The sequence below is a fragment of the Aulostomus chinensis genome, chromosome 21 (genome assembly GCF_037954235.1).
Source record: "Aulostomus chinensis isolate RoL2024-O1b breed Wild chromosome 21, RoL_Achi_v1.0, whole genome shotgun sequence".
Taxonomy (NCBI): Eukaryota; Metazoa; Chordata; class Actinopteri; order Syngnathiformes; family Aulostomidae; genus Aulostomus; species Aulostomus chinensis.
This window is the reverse complement of record NC_141340.1, coordinates 8,983,481-9,000,892: the sequence shown is the minus strand read 5'-3', so window position 1 is coordinate 9,000,892 and position 17,412 is coordinate 8,983,481. Positions and strand designations below refer to the sequence as shown.

Below are 17,412 nucleotides of genomic sequence, written 5' to 3'. Positions count from 1 at the left end.
ACCACAACAACTGAACAGCAAATTGTAGGCTTTATCTAGACAAGATGACCACAGATCCGATGTTTAAAAACCTAACTAACTAACTAACTAACTAACTAACAGATAATTAAAACAAAGAGTTGGTGTTGGCCTGTCTTAGAACCTGTTCAGGTATTATCACAGGAGATCTGCCTGCCCTCTTGCTCCATCATGAATAAACCTTGTGATGCTTGAACTACTTCACTCCATAGCTCAGATAAGCATTACTGACAGAGTTCAGTGTTTTCTAAATAAACATTTCACACCAAAACTTCCTGGTGATGTGCTGGCCCCTACAGGTAGGAAGTGCCATCTAGTTTTCAAACTTGCAAGGTGCACCTTTAAGTGAACTTGTAAACTATTATAAAGACTAAATTCCAATTCAAAATATACGATTGTACATTTCAATTAAAAATGGCTTCTTGAGCCCAAATCTTCAAAACATCAGGTAAAAGAACTAGCCCTTCTGTCATTTACGAATTTAAGGATATCAAAAAACTTATATTAAAGCGCAGACATCCCAAGAATATATCACAATATTTATGCAAATTTATGATGTCTTCTGTCCATAGACAATGTGAATAAATGGCAAAAAAAACAAACAAACACAAAAGATTATATTTACTCGTGGAAAAAAAGCGGCTAAACTAAGGAATTTGCTAACTTTATCCCTGGAGACGGGAAGTCAAAGTTACTCTTCAAAGGTGTCAAAATTTTGGTTTGTTTCTGCGGCATAAAATAAGATGGGAAATTAAAATTTCCCCCGTCCTCCTTCCTGGTTTGAGAAAGAGAGAGCACGCGCTTCAATGTTGTCACCATAGCAACCGCGTGAACGCATAAACAGTGGACTGGAATATCTCACCATTTCCTTTAACCACGGTTGTGTGTGTTTGTTTGTTTGTGTGTATTGCGTACAGTTGTTTGAAACGTAATTTTCACATGAATAACTAAGCTAATGAGAAACTAACGTCAGCATTAGTAACCTGAGAACCCGAATCAAAACAAACATGTCGGCCTGAACCGTCACAGGTGAGATAAACCGAGCTCGTTCAAGACATTCCGCTCTGCATTTAATTTGTCCAACTGAAAACACATGATAGTACAAAATACCATAGGGATGAACAACATTATTTTTATTTCATTAAATGCGAGAAGTATGCCTCAATGATTCTGAGTGGATTAACTCAACAGTAGTTCATCCGTCCTACGTCAAACTAAGCTTGCTGATACTTCCAGCTCGTGCAGGACCGGGTTTAAGGGTCGATGAGACCAAAGACGATGCCATTATACTGCACTGTGATAGGATTCAGTATTGTATGTGTGTATATTCTGTGTAGTACTGTGTGTAGATCCAACTTGTGATTATACTGTAGATTTTAAAGTCTCAAGACCAATGGCTGAGAGGTTTTGTGACATCATGACCCCTTAAACTGCCACTTCCAGCACAGACGACAAGACTCCATCATGTCAAAAGGGCCTCTCTCTTGGTGCATAAGTTTCACAATTTTCCAATTCAGCCGTGCTCTTCCTGTGTGCTGGTTTCAGACTTCATTCTCACAGGGTAAATGACCATCCACTTTTAAAGACATTCCTAACCTTGCTGGTACTTTATTTTCTAAGAAAACTGTGAAGTCGACCCTTTATCACAGCAACAATCATCAAACACTGCAGTGGCCATCAACATATTTCTTGCTAGAAACACTCCCCCCCCCCCCAACTAATTAATTGGTTATGAAAAATATTTATTTTTCTTTCAATCTGCTAAGTGACAGTAAGTTGCATTATGGTATTTTTGTAGTAATGTGTTACATTTGTGATTCTTTAGTCAAAGTACTGCAGTTCATTCCTGCCCTTTTCAGTTCTTAATTTAAATATATACAATTTAATTAATGTCGAGTTGTGGCTGCAAAATTGAAATTCGTTTAGTATTGCATTACATTACCATGTTACCCCTAAAAGTGATATACTACTATTGATGTGTTGTTTCTGCAATTAGCTTTTCTCAACTAACTGATTAATCCATGAATTGGTGCAGCTCTATAATAAGTGAGAAGCTAACTGTAGCATTGGCAACATGAGTGGGCTATACACACCGGGAGAACCAGAAACAAGGCAACTATGTCAGCTCGAACCGTCAGTGGACTGTCGAAGACCCGCCTCGGGAAGTGGTTCCCAGGTATGAAGATTTACATCGAAAAACACAAAACTTCCTGCAAATTTTCATCTGACATTATCTTACAGATGTTCTCTCTCCCTTTTATATTAGGATATTTCTCATGTGTTAGCAAGCACTTTCAAGGATCTTTACACAAAAGATGGCATCGGCGGGAAAGACGCTCTGTCCAACCTTGTCAAGACAAAGACAGGAAGAAGTGGCTTTTATGACAGATGTGCTGAAGCATTTCAACAGGTAACGCACTGAAAATATAAAAACTACTGCCTACTACATCTATCTGTGAAACCAAGAAATCTGTGTGTGTTTCTCATGTATACAAGAATGTCTGTGGTTTGTTTATCTAAGTAACCGTTCACTCAGTTGACTCTGGACAGTGCATACCCGGTGCAGGCACTCAGAGGATTTGCAGTCCCGAATGAGAGGGTTTTGGGGGACCAGGGTCTGAGATGACAGCGCTTTTGAGATTGCAAACAGAGATCAAAGTCACAGGTTATCAAGGAGGCTTTTTGATGTCCCACAACCTCTTGGCTGAACTCCCAAAAGAGTCCCTCAAAGGATAAGGGGCAAGGCAGGTCATCGCTATGACAGTAGTGAGTCTGATATTTAAGTCAGAACCTCCTGATATCCAAGTCACATTTTAAAGATCAAAGTTAGAGATTAAATCAAGACACCCAAGATAAAAGTTTGAGAAATGACAAGGACGTCGATGATGTCATGACACCCCATGGCCCTGCCCCTCAAACAACAGGCTGGGTGTTCCAATATGGAATGAAAAGGTCTCTTTTTTTGAATTCCGTAGGCTCACTCTGAGCACAGCCGATGTATAAAGGAGACAGATGCCCTGGAGACTCAAATAACTGAGGCCAGTGTGCAGGCTGCAGCCAAAGAAAGCCACACCTTAGAGAGGATCAAAGAGGAATTTGAATATGTTCAAGATCTCCAGGACCTCAAGGACCTTCCAGCAGGTGAGAGACATTATATTAGGCTAACTTGATATTCTTTATGAAGGCGAACTGTAATTTGTATCTCTATATTTTGAATATTGAAGGAATATGATGATGTCCCTTATATCTTTTTTATGCCTATTTACAGTCAAGTCAGCCTTTCACTGGTGTGTAGACGGAGATCTCAAAAAGAACAACCTGATTTCTCCGCAGGATTATTTACCTCCACAAAAGAAACACACAAAACCAGCAGCAGCAGGTACCTGACCCTCTGTGGCCCGTCACGAGTCTTAAAGTCTTCTCCATGTTTTCATTCATTATTGTACTTTTCTTGCCAGTCAAACCAGATCCTGCCAGGCCGACCTTTGCCTTCTCCATGCGTGTGTCCAGGGCGCCACAGGATGACGGTTATACTCAGATTCCCAGTCCAGAACAGCCAGCGTCAGACGTGACAGAGCTCAGTCTGACTCTTGAATCCAGCTCAATTACCCCAAATAAGAAGAAAGCGCCCAGTGAGGTGAGGAGACGGATCTGATGATTCTCTTGAATCGTCAGGGCTAAGTGATCCTGTTGGTGGATCAGAGCTGTTATATTTATATCAATAAAGAACTCATTTACTCATTTGGTGGAAGCAGATCAAACCAAAAGCAAATTGGAAGGATGAGCCAAGCGTAAAGGATCAGGAGGAGGGAAAGAAAAAACTCCACAGGCTGAAGGAAAGACACAACTTTCTACGCAATCCACGCTTCCTTCCTCCGAATGCACAGCGGGGTGGCACATCGCTCATCCGCTCCTCCAGAGGCAAGGTCTTGAAGACGGAGCAGAGGATGAAAGAGACTGAGGAGCAACGGTACTCCTCCATTATTTCACAGTCAATTTTTGTCATTCTGTCACAGAGCAGCTAAAAGGATAAAGGCAGGATATTGACAACATGAGTCGTACATAAATCTAAAACCCAACAGCCAGACAGACAATAGCTCTTCAGTATTAACTGTAAACACAAGCACGCTTTATGTCATTGTTTGTGCAAAAGCAGAGATGTGTAACTTGATCCAAGTGGCAGTATTGACCAGGAACATGAATATCAAATGTGGTGCGTTTGCCACATTGTGGGTAAGATGTGGTCCTTAGCGGTTTTGTTATTTGTTTGCATAAGTTGCGGTTTTGTCAACAATTCACTTTTGATGCATAATATCAGCTTTGCTTATATGTAAATGCAGACGACTCTTCTTCGATTCTTAATACGCTGCCGAACCACTGAGATGCCCCCTCTGACTGTTCCAAACAGAAAGCAGGAACAGGAGGATGAAGAAAAATAGGAAATCTTAACTGACTCTGATTGCAGAGGTTACCATGTGTTGTGACTCTTTTGTCCTCAAAAGCCTCAATGATGATGATGGTGGTGATGATGATGCTGTTCCAGTCTTCTTGGCGAAGCCTTCAGTCATTCTCTTCACTGACTACAGCGCAGGACATCAGTATGAGGTGTGATTTCATTTGATATTACAGTGCCTGGGATGGTGTCAGAACGTCTTTGATGGTGAGGAACTGCAAACATTCTTTCTTTTCCTGTCTTGCCAGTGTACCCTGGAGTTTAAAAACACAACTTCCTCAAGCCGCGACATCCGGGTCATCCCTCCTACCACTCCTTACTTCAGGATTGGCCTGGGTGAGATCTGAGTCTAGCTCAGATTGAGTTTGATTTAGTTCCATTCAAGAAATAACTATAGGCTAATGACCTTTTTTTCTGCATAGTACTGTCTGAGAGTTTTTTTTTAAATGCTGTCACACATGTCTGGAATGTGATTTTGGCGAAAGATCAGTTTTTAAAAATCACCTTGGAGAATACTGGACTGAAAATGAAAAGGACGAGCTTCGCAGGATGTTTCAAATTAGTACGCCGTTCTTGACATCAGAAGTCCGTATGAAGAAATGAGGCATTAATCATTTTGTTTTGTGTCATATTGTTTTACCGCACTGTATTCATGTACAGGACTTTGTTGGGCTCTATCTGCATAAAAATGTACTCTTGGAATAAGCTTCATTTTACTTATTATAGGGAGATTCCCTGGGGAGGGTGGCCTTGTGGCTCCAGGGATGAATTGTAAGTACACAGTGTACTTCTCTCCAGACTCCCTGGCAGACTATGAGGATTTCATAGTGGTAGAGACCCAGGCTGAGCGCGTGCTTGTGGTCCCCATCGAGGCCTGTCGACCCCCTCCTGTACTCACCTGTGAGTCTCCACCTTTTTCATCCTCTGTTCGTTTTTCACTCCTAATGAGCGTCCTGACTTTTAAGATGCGTTTCCCACATTTTGTATTGTATTATAAACTGTTTTCTTGTCTGTAACAACATCTTCTGCACATCTGTCCATCCTGGGTGAGGGATCCCTCCTCTGTTGCTCACCCTGAGGTTTCTCCAATTTTTCCCTGTTAAAAGGATTTTCTGTTGAGTTTTTCCTCAGTTGATGTGAGGGTCTGAGGACAGAGGATGTTGTGATGATATCATGTAAAGGCTTTGAGGCAAACTGTTAGTTAAAACGGGCTATACAAATAAAATTGCCTTGCCTTGCCTTTGTTCTTATGTTTTCCCTTTAAAGTACCGAGAGTTCTGGACTGTGGTTATTGTCTGATTGGAGGAGTAAAATTTGTGGAGTTCCTTTGCCAAAATGTTGGTCTCAGCACCGGGACCTTCTGCATAATCCCAAAGAACCATTGGCCAGCCTCAAACCTCAGGGTAAAAATCTATCTAAAAGACATCTCCTTGATTGATATCTCTGCAGTGTGTGTGTATATATATGTATGTGTGTGTGTATATATATATATATATATATGTTTGTATAATAACAGGATCTGTGTTTAATTTCTTCTCTAGTCTGTGGTGAGAACCGACTTCTCTGAGCAGCCACCCTTTGCAATCTGCCCGTCTCTCTTCATGCTGCAGCCAGGAGAGTTCACTGTATTAGAGGTGAGATTGTCATGGCAATAAAAAGCTTCCTGGGAGTGCTTCTGATTTAGATTTCTTACTTCTCTGCAGCTCACTGTCTGTCCTTTTGCATTTATGTCTGTTTGCAGGTGGTTTTCTTTCCCACCGCTGCTGGGAAGAGTTGTCAGGATTTCACTATTGTATGTGACAACTGCCAGGTCAAAGACATTTCCATTGAAGGTGAAACTTTTTCTGGATTACTAATGAGCTTTTCTCAGAAATTCCTCTCGCATAAGGTTAGTTGAATCTCTCTCTTTCTGTGTGCGGTTGCTAGGTGAGGGTCAGCTGATTGCTCTCCAGCTTGTGTCTGGGGAGGAGGAGCACCATGTGTGGGGAGAGGTGCATGACCTCACTGCAGACCACTTTGTCCGTTTTAGTCCATGTAACCCTCACTCTGTGCAACAGAAGAAACTTGTCATCAGAAACAGTGTGTAAGCCTCTACTCCAGATATCATCACATCCCTTCATCACAAATACAGCTTGTCAGTCAGCAGTTTGACCACAAAGTACATCAGACACCCACTGGACTTCTTTATCAACCTGTGTTGATAAGCATCCACGGCATATATTAGCTCCAGTTAGAACTTCAATACTTGTCAGCTATAGAACATTGTTGAACTTCTCTCCTCTCAGGTAACTTAATTTTGATGATTTTTTGTTGTTGTTGTTGTTGTTTTTCTAAACAATGTTTGTTATGATGGTGGTTGCGGACATTTCATAGTTGTCTCAGCAAAAATTACAAGATTGGCAAAGCTTGTGTCGGTGATATGTTAGTCATGCGTGATGCTTAGCTTTGTACTTCAAATGAATCCATTAATGTTTCAAAAGTCATAAAATTGATGTTCAATTGTAAAGATTCTGTTGCTGAATAAAACATGTGGTGGACTTTGTTTAACACAGAGCTAATTTTCAGCAGAATCCAAAATTAGTGTAAAAATCCCTTTGGTTTATTCCAGGGTACCTGTAGCGACGCTAATGCTCTCTCTTTTAACCAAGTGCTGCTTGTCTTTGTTGCTTCTTTTATAGTTACAGAAGTAGAGAACATGTTCTCCTGCAGGGATCATTAAATATCACATTACATTTCATTCTCTCTGTCTCTCTGGGGATGAAGCCACTTGGAGTTGCGGTTCCACTGGCAGATCGTGAAGCCCAACCTGTACCCTCTGCTTCCAGGAGAGACCCTCGATCTGTATCGTATCCAGTTCCACCTGGCTACAGATGACGTTTTCCATGTCAGTCCTCCAACAGGAGTACTGGCGCCTTGTCAGGACCAAGAGTTCCTGTTCAGCTTCTGCCCGAAGGAGGTACGACATGCAAGAAGGAAGAAACAGGGGTTTATTGTATTACTAATATACAATCAAACTTAAGTATAAGGATACATTAATAATGGGTTAATTAATATTGATGCAAGAGTGATAAATAAGCATTAATCAAGCAGAATTAGCCATTTATTAATGCTCTTTGTGACCCTTATTGTAATGTTGAGAACATGTATCCCTGAAGCCACACCCTTTGAACGCCATTAGTAAATGACTGCAAGACACATTAGTTAACCGTTAACTAAAGGTTAACTAAGTGTTAATAATGTTCCCTTATTGTACAATTTTAAATTTATTATGAAAGAATTTTGTCGGTAATGTCTCCAAGAATTAAATCATTTTGTCTTTGGTTACAAACATGAAATATATCAGGGTTCAAAAGCTATTCTGCCAGATTGAAATATTTCTGAGTGACTTTCCTCATCGTGTTTGAAGTTGAAGGATTACCACAGTGTCTGTCAGCTTGTCCTGAGAGACGTCCCCCAGCTGCCCCCGGAGCCACGTGACAATGTGTAAGTCTACTGATCTTTGTATCCCACACATAGAGAACTCTGACATCACATACTGAACAAAAGCCATTTGCAAACCTTTCCATCTAATAAAGTGTTGGGTTGTGTAACTAGGCAGGTTGGGAAATCTAGCATCCTCCCACATGTGCACTCTGGCTCCAAGGTGAGCGATGTTATCGTCATGGAGATAGAGGTCAAGGGGTCAACAGAGCCCCTCGAAGTCCTACTGGAACCCTATGCTGTTGTCGTCCCTGGTGAACTTTTGATTTGCACAACAACCCGGAGACAGTTCAAGGTCATTTAAAACACAGTTTCTTTGTGTTAACCATAATCCACTCATAGTAGATTGTATTGAATCCAGTAATGATATTTTCATTTCTTGTGTGTATCAGATGTGGAATTACAGCAAAACCTGTGTCTTTTTTCAATGGGAGAGGATGAGCAGCAGCTGCCATAAGATAGAAGTAGAGCCCTCTGCTGGCAAAATAGGTGCATCACACATTAACAAACTATCTGCCACTGAAGCTTGAAACTCACATTGGATAGATTTTTATGAAGTATTTGCAGTGGGTATCTTTTTTGACTAATTGATTCAATTTTTGTTGCGTTTGTCTCCAGAAGAGAACGAGTGTTTTGATTTTGACCTGGTCATGACGGGAGGGAAACCGGAGAGGGTTGTGACGAGTCTGCTTTGCCAAATAGAACATCTTCAGGAGCCTGTCAGCCTGGCCTTGGAGGTCTCCTTCAAGGTAGCATGGTGCTATCACAACATTCTTCAAGTATAGTTTGTCTGTGCGCTCCAAACATTCTTTGTTGTCCAGGGTCCCACAGTAACCCTCAGCGTGCCCAGTGTGGACTTTGGGCTTCTGAGGCTCGGGGAGCAGAGACACACCACACTGGCCCTCACCAACATCACTCAGGTGGCAGCTTCCTGGATATTGGAAGAAGTTCATAATAATCAACAGAACAACCATAACTCACAGGTACAGCAGACCTGGATGATAGAGACAACAGTACATGTAACAGTTGGTGCTTTCAGTAGATTCTTTGCTAATGTTCACTGTAACAATGTTAAAGTGATACTTCACCCAAAGGGTGACCTTTCAAATACTCACAAATAGGTGTCTTTAGCTCACAAAGATGGTTTTCCCCTTCTGCATCACTTCTGTGTGACTCCAGAATGCAGAAGGAGCCAGTCACGAATATTTAGCTTGGAGCTAATGAAAGCTAACAACATTTCATGAGAGTTTGTATATTATCAGGTATAAGGCTGGATCAAGAGGAAGTGGACTATGCTGTTGGAGGTGCTTTAGAGTGTGTAAACAGACCTTTTTGGACAGTCGTTTTGTTGCTGCAGCTGTCAGTCACAACTGGTTTCATGGTAAATTCATGTGGCTGGATCCTTCTGCATTTTGGAGCCACAAAGAAATGATGCAGGATCTGTGTTTGTCCTTAGATATCTGTGGAGCCATGCAGAGGTGTGCTGCGTCCTTTGGCATCTTGCAGTGTCGATGTCCTGTTTAGGCCACATTTCTGTCAGCAGTTGGAAACAGACCTGGAACTGACCGTGGAGAATGGAACAGGATGGTAAAGTATATACTCAGCTGCATACAATTTTACTGATCTTGTAAAATGCATCTTGTAAAATGTATTTATAAGCAATGTGCCTGAAAGCAGCTGAAGCATCACAACCGTCATCGGCAGCAGTGTGTGACAGTGTCCTGTGTGTTCTTCACAGTCACCTGCTGGTGCAGGGAGATGTGCAGTCCCCTCAGGTGTGTCTGCTAAACTGTGAGCTGGTCTTCTCTGAGCTCTACATTGGAGTTCCGACCAAGGGGGCTGTCACTCTCTACAACCAAACTCTACTGCCATCAAACTTCTCCTGGATGGTGCGTTTAAAAATGTATCACTATTAAAGTTAAAAATGATTTGTTATTGATGATTAATTGAGCTATTATGTCATTAAAAGGAACACAATGAATTTTTGGGTAATTCGCTTATTTACAATCCTCCTCAGAACCAGACTTGCGGATAGATAACCTTCTCTCCTCTGTGTGTGCATTAAGAAGCTGAGACCCACCAGTTGGCTGCTAGTTAGCTCAGAGTGATGAATGGTAGTGGAGTGGAGGTGTTAGCAAAAAAGCCATCAAACAGAAGGAGCCTCGGGATCCTGATTTGTCCAGAAATAATAAGTAATTTATTGCGCTAAGATAAGTAGCACTCATTTGTTCTCTGTGGCTCCCTAATGCACATACAGTGGGTAGAGGGGTGTTTTCGTCAGCCTCTGGAGAGGATCTTAATTTGACGCATCTCTCTAAGGTTAGCGTGTTCCTTTAATCATCTGAGTTCTTCCCCTCCAGCCACATCTCCAGGGTCAGCAGGCTTCAATGTGCACAGCCAGCTTTGAGCCCTCATCTGGCACTTTGGGACCAAATGTCAGCACGGAGATCACTGTTCACTTCACCACTTACACAGATGTGAGTATCTCGAAAAGAAGCTGACGCACCAAAGACAAATAGACGGGAATGAAAAGAGGTTAGAAATTCTCATCCTGACATTTACCCCTCCTCTAGTTGGCGCTGACTGATGTAGCTGCTCTCTGTGAGGTCGAGGGGATGAAGGTTCCTCTTGTTCTTGCCATTGCTGCTTCCAAAACCAAGACGCTCAGTGTATCCTACTCACTGCCTGATGTCTGGTAGTAATTTTGGCATAAACCTTGTATCCAAACATCCAGTAGCTCCACTGCAGTTATTCACTTTACTCATAGTCAAAATACTGTTGCTGTTCTGTTCTTGTAGTTGTTCCCCACAGGATCAGAGCCCTTCTGAGTTGGTGCTCGACTTTGGTGAAGTCATTTTGAACAGACCTGTTATGAAGCAGTTATTGATCTCCAATCACTCCGCTATCCCCGCCTCTTTTACAATCGAGGCAGAGTATTTCAACTGCCATGCTTTGAAGCCCAGTAACCCACCAGAGAAAAGGTAACACCGCTAACTCATTCACCTGAATAACTGATCCAAAAATGACTTGACATCATAAGCACTATCTCGTAGGTTTTCATACGTCAAGAAGCCGCTTCACTCGCTTCAAGCTAAGAAAGAAGAAGAAAAAGCCCACAAAGGTACGTTTAACATTAATAGCACCCACACTTTCTATGTGAGTGAGTTCTGAATGTGTATTTCTTACATTGCTCTGTAGAGTTTCTGAGCAACCTGCTGGCTCATGGAAAAGGTGCAGCGTTCTTCATCCAACCAAATATGGGGATGCTTGGACCCTTTGAGACCCTGACCGTACACGTGATGGCCCACAGCGACATGTGGGGGGACTACACGGATCACCTCATATGCGGAGTATGATGGCGAAATATCTGTCTTGATTTGATAGCAAGCATAAACGGAGTTTAACCCTTCTCCTACTGTTTTCCTCCTGCAGGTGGAGAACCTCCAGCTCACCATCATTCCCATGCAGATGACAGTGAAAGGCTGTCCGCTGTATTTCCAGATGACAGGCCAGAACCAGGGACCTAGCATACCGTCTGTGTTACTTTCTATTAGTTGAATATTTGATTCTTGCAGGAACCCTTTGTTTTGATAAATTATTTTAATTTACATATTTAGGTTTGGCATGCACGTATCTGGAGGTGACACTGTATCTCGTTCTCTTCGGATCAACAATCCTACCACGTTTGGTAAGTATTATCGTAAGAGACAAGCAGACCAGGAATGAGACTGACACAATTTTTAAACGCTGTTTCTATGTCTGCAGTAATTATTGCAGCTTTGTTATTATTAATACATATAACAGTGCCGTTGCTTTTTTTTTTAAGTTTGTTTGAGTATTTTTTCATATCCTGGTATTATTTCATCATGGCATGAGGTTTGTTGTTGACCCATCTTTACTCCAAAATATGAAGTATTACAGATTTTTCCCAGAGAGGGAATACTGACCGTCTTACTGAATGTCCTTCTCATCATTTTTTCAGCTGGTTGCCATAGTTTCCTGGCTGCTAGCACTGTTTTGCTTTAAAGGCAGTGTGCTTGGGCAGAAATGGTAAAAGGGAAGTGCAACAGGAATTTAGAATTAAGGTGCACTTGAGGATAAAGATAGATATTGTTAGATTTGCATGGATTGTGGACGGCTATTTATTATTATTATTACTATATCATCTCAGGCTTTTTCTATTGTTGGTGTTATTCTAAACTTTAGAGGAAAGAAGAAACTCCCTTAGCTGTGATTATCACTCTTAAGTGCTGTCTGATTTAAGTTTTATTTTCTACGCAATTTTAAGGTTTCCATCCTCTTATATTGTATCTGTCATTCTTTACTGGCCTCATTTGGCATGCAGTACTTGTGATGTGCCTTTATGTAATTATTGATAAATCATGTGTGGTGTTCATTTTGTGGTTCATCTGTGTGTTTTTCACTCACCCACCCACCGGGACTAATAAAGATGATTAATTCTAAATCTTTGTTTGCTACCAGATATCCGTCTGGACTGGGAGACTTACAACATAGATCAGAATGACCGTAAACTGGTGGATGTTCTGGTGGTATATGGGGATGCATTTCCTCTCAAGGATGCAGATGGCAATGAGTTGCTGAGTGGAGCGGTAAACCTTCCTTACGGGAACATTCAAAGCGGCTGGAAAAGGACTCTCTCCCCGAGCTCTGAGAGAACGAGTGCCTCTCTACAAAGCTTGACTGTGAGTATAACAATGCCACAAACAACACAGATACACAAACAAAGTTTAATGGCATGCAATAACCTTGTTATGATGTGGCCTGGAGGAAATTCTTATGATGGCAGTGAACAAACCCACATGACTATTATTACATTGGTTTAATTCAAACTTCTGTCAATTTCAGGACATGGAAAAGGAGGAATATATGAGTGACACTGACTGTGAGGAAGCCTGTCTTTATCCTGAGTGCACAAAGAAAAAACTTTTCTCTGTCCATATTCGACCTCACATGGGAAACCGCTCTGATTACCCATACTGCATCACCCCGCAGCAAATAGTATGTTGACATTGTAGCCACACTTTGCCCTGTAAAGTGATACTTCACCCAGAAAGTGTATTTTGCCTTTCAAGTACTAAATAAGGTGTCTTAACCTCATTTATATGTTGCCAGTCATGTATATTTAGCTTGAAGCTTGCAATTAAGATCAATGGCTAACAACAGCTTCAGCAACAAAACATCAGCAAAACTGCATGTAAAGGTCAGTCTTAAAACTCTCCAGCACATCACTGAGTATAATCCACATTTTCTTCATCTAGCTGTATGCTTCGTAGTCTACAAATACTTGATTTGAGCTAAATAATAAACAGAAGCCTCAAACTCGACGTGTTAAAGGGTAACTGAGCAAACTGCTAGATAAAGAGGACTTGGATTACCCCAGCGGCTATTAGGCATCAAGCTAAATTGTTAGCTCCAAGCTAAATATACATGGCTGGCTCTTTCTAAATTCTTGAGTTAGGAAAATAAATGCTGGAGAAAAAAACATCTCAGTGAAATCAAGGTTCTTATTTGTGAGTACTTGAGAAGCAAAATACAACTAATAAAACTACAATTAAATGCCATTTTGTCCTTTGAGTAATGACATTTTTTTTCCTGCTGATCTCAAGGTGATCCCAGCAAAAGGCAGCGGTACTATCCATGTCTCTTTCACCCCGTTAACCCTTTCTGAATCCGCTTGTGAGTCCATTTGTAGGGGGTTTGGTCTTGCCTTCATGAGTTTGGATTCTGAGGTAATGAGCTCAATGCATTGAATCTTGTGTCAAAACAAAGACAAAAAAATCGATGTATGTATTGTCCATGAATCTATATACTGTATGTGTTCCAGATGGCCGCCTGTGTCCCTGGTAAAGTTAGACGGGTTCAGGGTTTGGATTTGGAGCCTGTCAGAGTGGATCTACAGGCAGTTGTAAAGCCTGCCATGTAAGCAACTCCACTCATAATATTTATGTCCTCAAAAGCCTCAATGCATTCAACTCAATTTATGTTTCCCAAGTTAAAATCAGCTGAGGTCAGGCAAAAGCTGTTCAGAGGTGGTCTGATTAAGTTGCATATCTTCATCTTGGCACCGTGTCGCTGCAGGCTGTTAGTGCAGATGGAGGAGGACGGCGGGATGCTGGAGTTTCACGCCTCGGCCGGTGATTTACTGCGGGAAGAACCGGACGAGGTCACTCCAAGAATTCCACAACACTGATGGTATAGCTCTGTTCAGTAATGTGTACGAGCTGCTTTTCTGATTGGTTTGTCCCACAGCTGCAGGAATTATACATAATACAGAAGTTCCAGCTGGAAAACCCCTCTGAGATGCCCCTGCACTTCAGCCTGGGGACTCACCTGCCATTTTTAGTGCTTAAGATGCCACATTGTGGCCAGATCAGTACCTCCAGCAGCCCGTCTACTTGTGACAGTCAATATTTGGTTCTGCGACCTCAACAAAGCATGCAGGTATGACACACAGTGGTGCAGAGACTTAAAAGTAAATACTATGATTCTTTCTGTATTGAGTGTAACTTTTTTGAACTTTTGACTCAAGGTGAAGGTGGCCTTCCATTGCTCTGCGTCTCTTCTGGACTATGCACAACTGCCAGAAGAGGGAGTGACACTGATCCATAGTGCAAGTGGACAAAGATGGCTGAGGTTCCAGCAGAACCTTCTAATTCACTACAGCAACAGCAGCCTGCAGGTGTGAATACCAATAGAACTCTGTCGATGGAGATGATCAGATAATTCTGTGTAACCACGTGAGTGTAATTACTCTCTGACGGTGAATGTGGTCTCGGTTCAGACGGTGCCGCTCCGGGCTCATCTGAGTCTGGCAACGTTGCATCTGTCCAGTGACGGCATCGACTTTGGGACCTGCTACGTGAGGCAGACACGGACCAGAGAAGTGGATCTCTACAGCCATGGAGCCCAGACTGATTGGAGATCAGTGATAGGTAACCAGTCAGCTATGTTTAATTGGATCCAGGGCTGAAATTCAGGTGCACTTTCCTACTACTTACTGGGTGTTTCACTCCAGTATAATGCGGGGTTTATGCATTAAAAAAGTGTATTAACATGGCTTTATACTGTGTGCGTGTCTGCGTAGAGGCGGATGAAGGAGTGACCCATGAGTTCAGAGTGACGCCAAACTTTGGGCTACTCGGGTCCAAGGAGCTCCATGTCACCACCCACAACCAGCGTCTAGAGATCAGCTTCACTCCCAGGTAACATGCTGCATTCCCGGAAGTCAGAATTTTTACCTGGAGATTTCTGACATCCAACATCATCGCAACTCAGAGGGCAAAAAAAAAGAAAAAGAAAAAAGTACGTTATTGTACTTTGAAGTTGGAAGAGATTTCCGAATTCTGGCTTCAGGGTGACTTGAAAGGGGAAAAAAATTCTACTCTGAAACATTTGCTAGTCACTGAAATAGCTGTTCAGTTCCATTTACTGGGTAAGTACACATCCAAACTTATATTAAGATATAAACAAGCACATTTATAAATTTAGTCCCTGCCATTAAGGAAGGCCGCCGCCGTGTTTGATGTTGTGCGTTTGTAGAATTTCAACTCCATTCTGTTCTTTTTCTGTCAAATCTTAGCGTGTGTTTTGTAATGGAGCATATGTTTTACTGTAAGGTCGAAGGCCGCCATCTTTAAAATAAAGGGTGATGTCAAGTTGGAGTTAGTTTGAATAGTTGTTGTACCTGTTTAAACTGGGGTTTTTTTTTTAAATGGAGGGAAAAAAGAAAGTCATGCTTCCAAATTTCCAAGTCAGAAACTCCTCAAGTCCTTTTTCCAGAGTTGTCTTGAAAGCAGCAAAACCGCAAGCTAACAAAGTAATTGTGGGCATTCATTCACTGTAAAGGTTAAAAACCTACCCAGATTATTAAATGTGTCCTTTGTGTGTTTTAGTGAGGTCAGAGAGTTCAAGGCCATTGTGGTGATCCAGTCTCATCTGGCTAAGACTCTTCTCACTCTGGTGCTCCGAGGGACCGGATCCCTGGACGAGGCGTTCCAGTCTGATCACCAGATGTAGTTGCTGCGCCACTGTAAATCACCATCAGCTGTAGCTATTTTATTTCTGTCTGTCTTTTTCTAGCTAATGAAGCATCCTCCTCCTCTATTTATCATTCCAGACCTTCATTTATTGCAGTGTTTGATCTGTGTTTCAGGTTTCAGCTCTGAGCTCACCGGACTGCTCAAGTTCCCATCGATTTTTAAGTCAATATCAGCCACAGTTTGTCCAGAGGGTGGAACAGTTCTCTCAAGATGACCCTTTTAAAGCAAAGCATAAATATAAAAAGAGCACATGGATAAACAAACAGGCACATCTGAGTGCTGCAGGGAAAGAAAAAGGCTGGTTCAATACTCATGAGATGAGGGGGGATTTCCAGGACTGCTCGGGCCCCCAGGACCTGTCCGACGAGCAACATAAAAGCCTCTGTCATATATTTCTCTGCCTGCCGCAGCAATACAACAAAAAACACACCTGCAGGGGTCAGAGTTCACACCATTATACTTGAATCACATCTTTCCAGAGCCCTGGAGTGGCCACAGCGAGAAAACACTGTATATCTTCTGGTCAGACCCCTAAATTGAATCAATTCATGGCCATAAGATATAACGTCTCCTCATAAATTTCATCAAACAACAAGTTATCCATATTTTTGGGCCTCAGACAAATTGAATTTAGGGAACAAGTTCAATTTCCCGAACATGAAAAGATAAAATTTCAGGAAAAGTCATATCCTGTGGTCACAAATTAACCAAACTGAGGGAACAAGTTACATCTCATATCCTCCAGATAAGTAAATAGAGGGAACAAGTTACATATTGTAGCCTCAAAATAATTAAATTGTGGCATGGAATTATATTATGGCCAAAAATATCTATTTTTTTTCCCCCTTACCTATATTTTTCTCTCTTTGGCCATTCCAGGGCTCCATACATCAAGGATGGAGGAAACAGAAACATAATTATAGGTAATATAATTTTATTTTTATGATAGATATGCAGATGTATGCAGCAATGTGTTCCAACATCTAATCTACAGAGATGTTCGCGAGGGATGGAAGTGTTGTTAGTATGAAGTCATAAAAACTACACGCGCAGATGTGACAGCTTGATGTCTCCTATGTTACCGCGGAGCAGAAGCATTCATGTGCTCCTCATAACCCTAAATGAAAGAGATTACTATTCATAAACCTGACAGTGAATGCATCCTTCTTTCCTCTGGAGACTCCCAAAATCACGCTGTAACGTGATGTGGCAAACATCAGAGGGACTGACAGACAGGCAACCTGTTATTGTTCCCAGCAGCTGCCTGTGGCGTTCATCTGCTGCACAGTTCACCGGCGTCTACCAGCAAATCCACCGAGAGATGCAAATATCCAATTGAAATTCATTGCACTCAAGCAGTCTTACACAGAGCGAGGGCATGTCTGATCACAGTAAAACAGA

The 17,412-nt window shown here is 41.9% G+C and overlaps 1 protein-coding gene across 5 annotated transcripts; it reads left to right on the top strand.

The window, feature by feature from the left end:
- Positions 1-825: 825 nt before the first annotated feature.
- On the top strand, positions 826-17,131 carry dlec1 (DLEC1 cilia and flagella associated protein). Of its 5 annotated transcripts, none has more exons than XM_086191833.1 (41): positions 826-1,047; positions 1,462-1,579; positions 2,054-2,194; positions 2,285-2,428; positions 2,994-3,159; positions 3,287-3,397; positions 3,477-3,655; positions 3,774-3,988; positions 4,521-4,623; positions 4,720-4,807; positions 5,198-5,371; positions 5,738-5,874; positions 6,013-6,105; positions 6,213-6,303; positions 6,398-6,554; positions 7,235-7,427; positions 7,878-7,954; positions 8,066-8,246; positions 8,344-8,440; positions 8,570-8,700; positions 8,773-8,934; positions 9,408-9,538; positions 9,690-9,840; positions 10,312-10,428; positions 10,525-10,646; positions 10,750-10,932; positions 11,005-11,072; positions 11,150-11,301; positions 11,384-11,484; positions 11,569-11,639; positions 12,434-12,654; positions 12,818-12,970; positions 13,579-13,701; positions 13,797-13,891; positions 14,051-14,135; positions 14,222-14,413; positions 14,502-14,651; positions 14,754-14,904; positions 15,057-15,174; positions 15,865-16,001; positions 16,125-17,131. In XM_086191833.1, the coding sequence occupies exons 3-40, from the start codon at positions 2,093-2,095 to the stop codon at positions 15,986-15,988; spliced, it is 5,109 nt and encodes a 1,702-aa protein (XP_086047959.1). In that variant the 5' UTR covers positions 826-1,047; positions 1,462-1,579; positions 2,054-2,092; the 3' UTR covers positions 15,989-16,001; positions 16,125-17,131. The 5 variants fall into 5 exon arrangements, with proteins under 5 accessions (XP_086047959.1, XP_086047958.1, XP_086047956.1 ...); XM_086191832.1 differs by having other exon boundaries at positions 1,392-1,579; XM_086191830.1 differs by lacking the exon at positions 1,462-1,579 and having other exon boundaries at positions 827-1,047; positions 15,865-16,018.
- The last annotated feature ends 281 nt before the right edge of the window (positions 17,132-17,412 follow it).

Bases quoted from the DNA above. Each gene is read 5' to 3' on its own strand.
- dlec1 (XM_086191833.1), top strand. From the start codon at position 2,093: ATGAGTGGGCTATACACACCGGGAGAACCAGAAACAAGGCAACTATGT. The intron at 7,955-8,065 runs GTAAGTCTACTG...TTGTGTAACTAG, and splicing joins CCGGAGCCACGTGACAATGT to GCAGGTTGGGAAATCTAGCA. The intron at 8,247-8,343 runs GTCATTTAAAAC...TGTGTGTATCAG, and splicing joins CAACCCGGAGACAGTTCAAG to ATGTGGAATTACAGCAAAAC.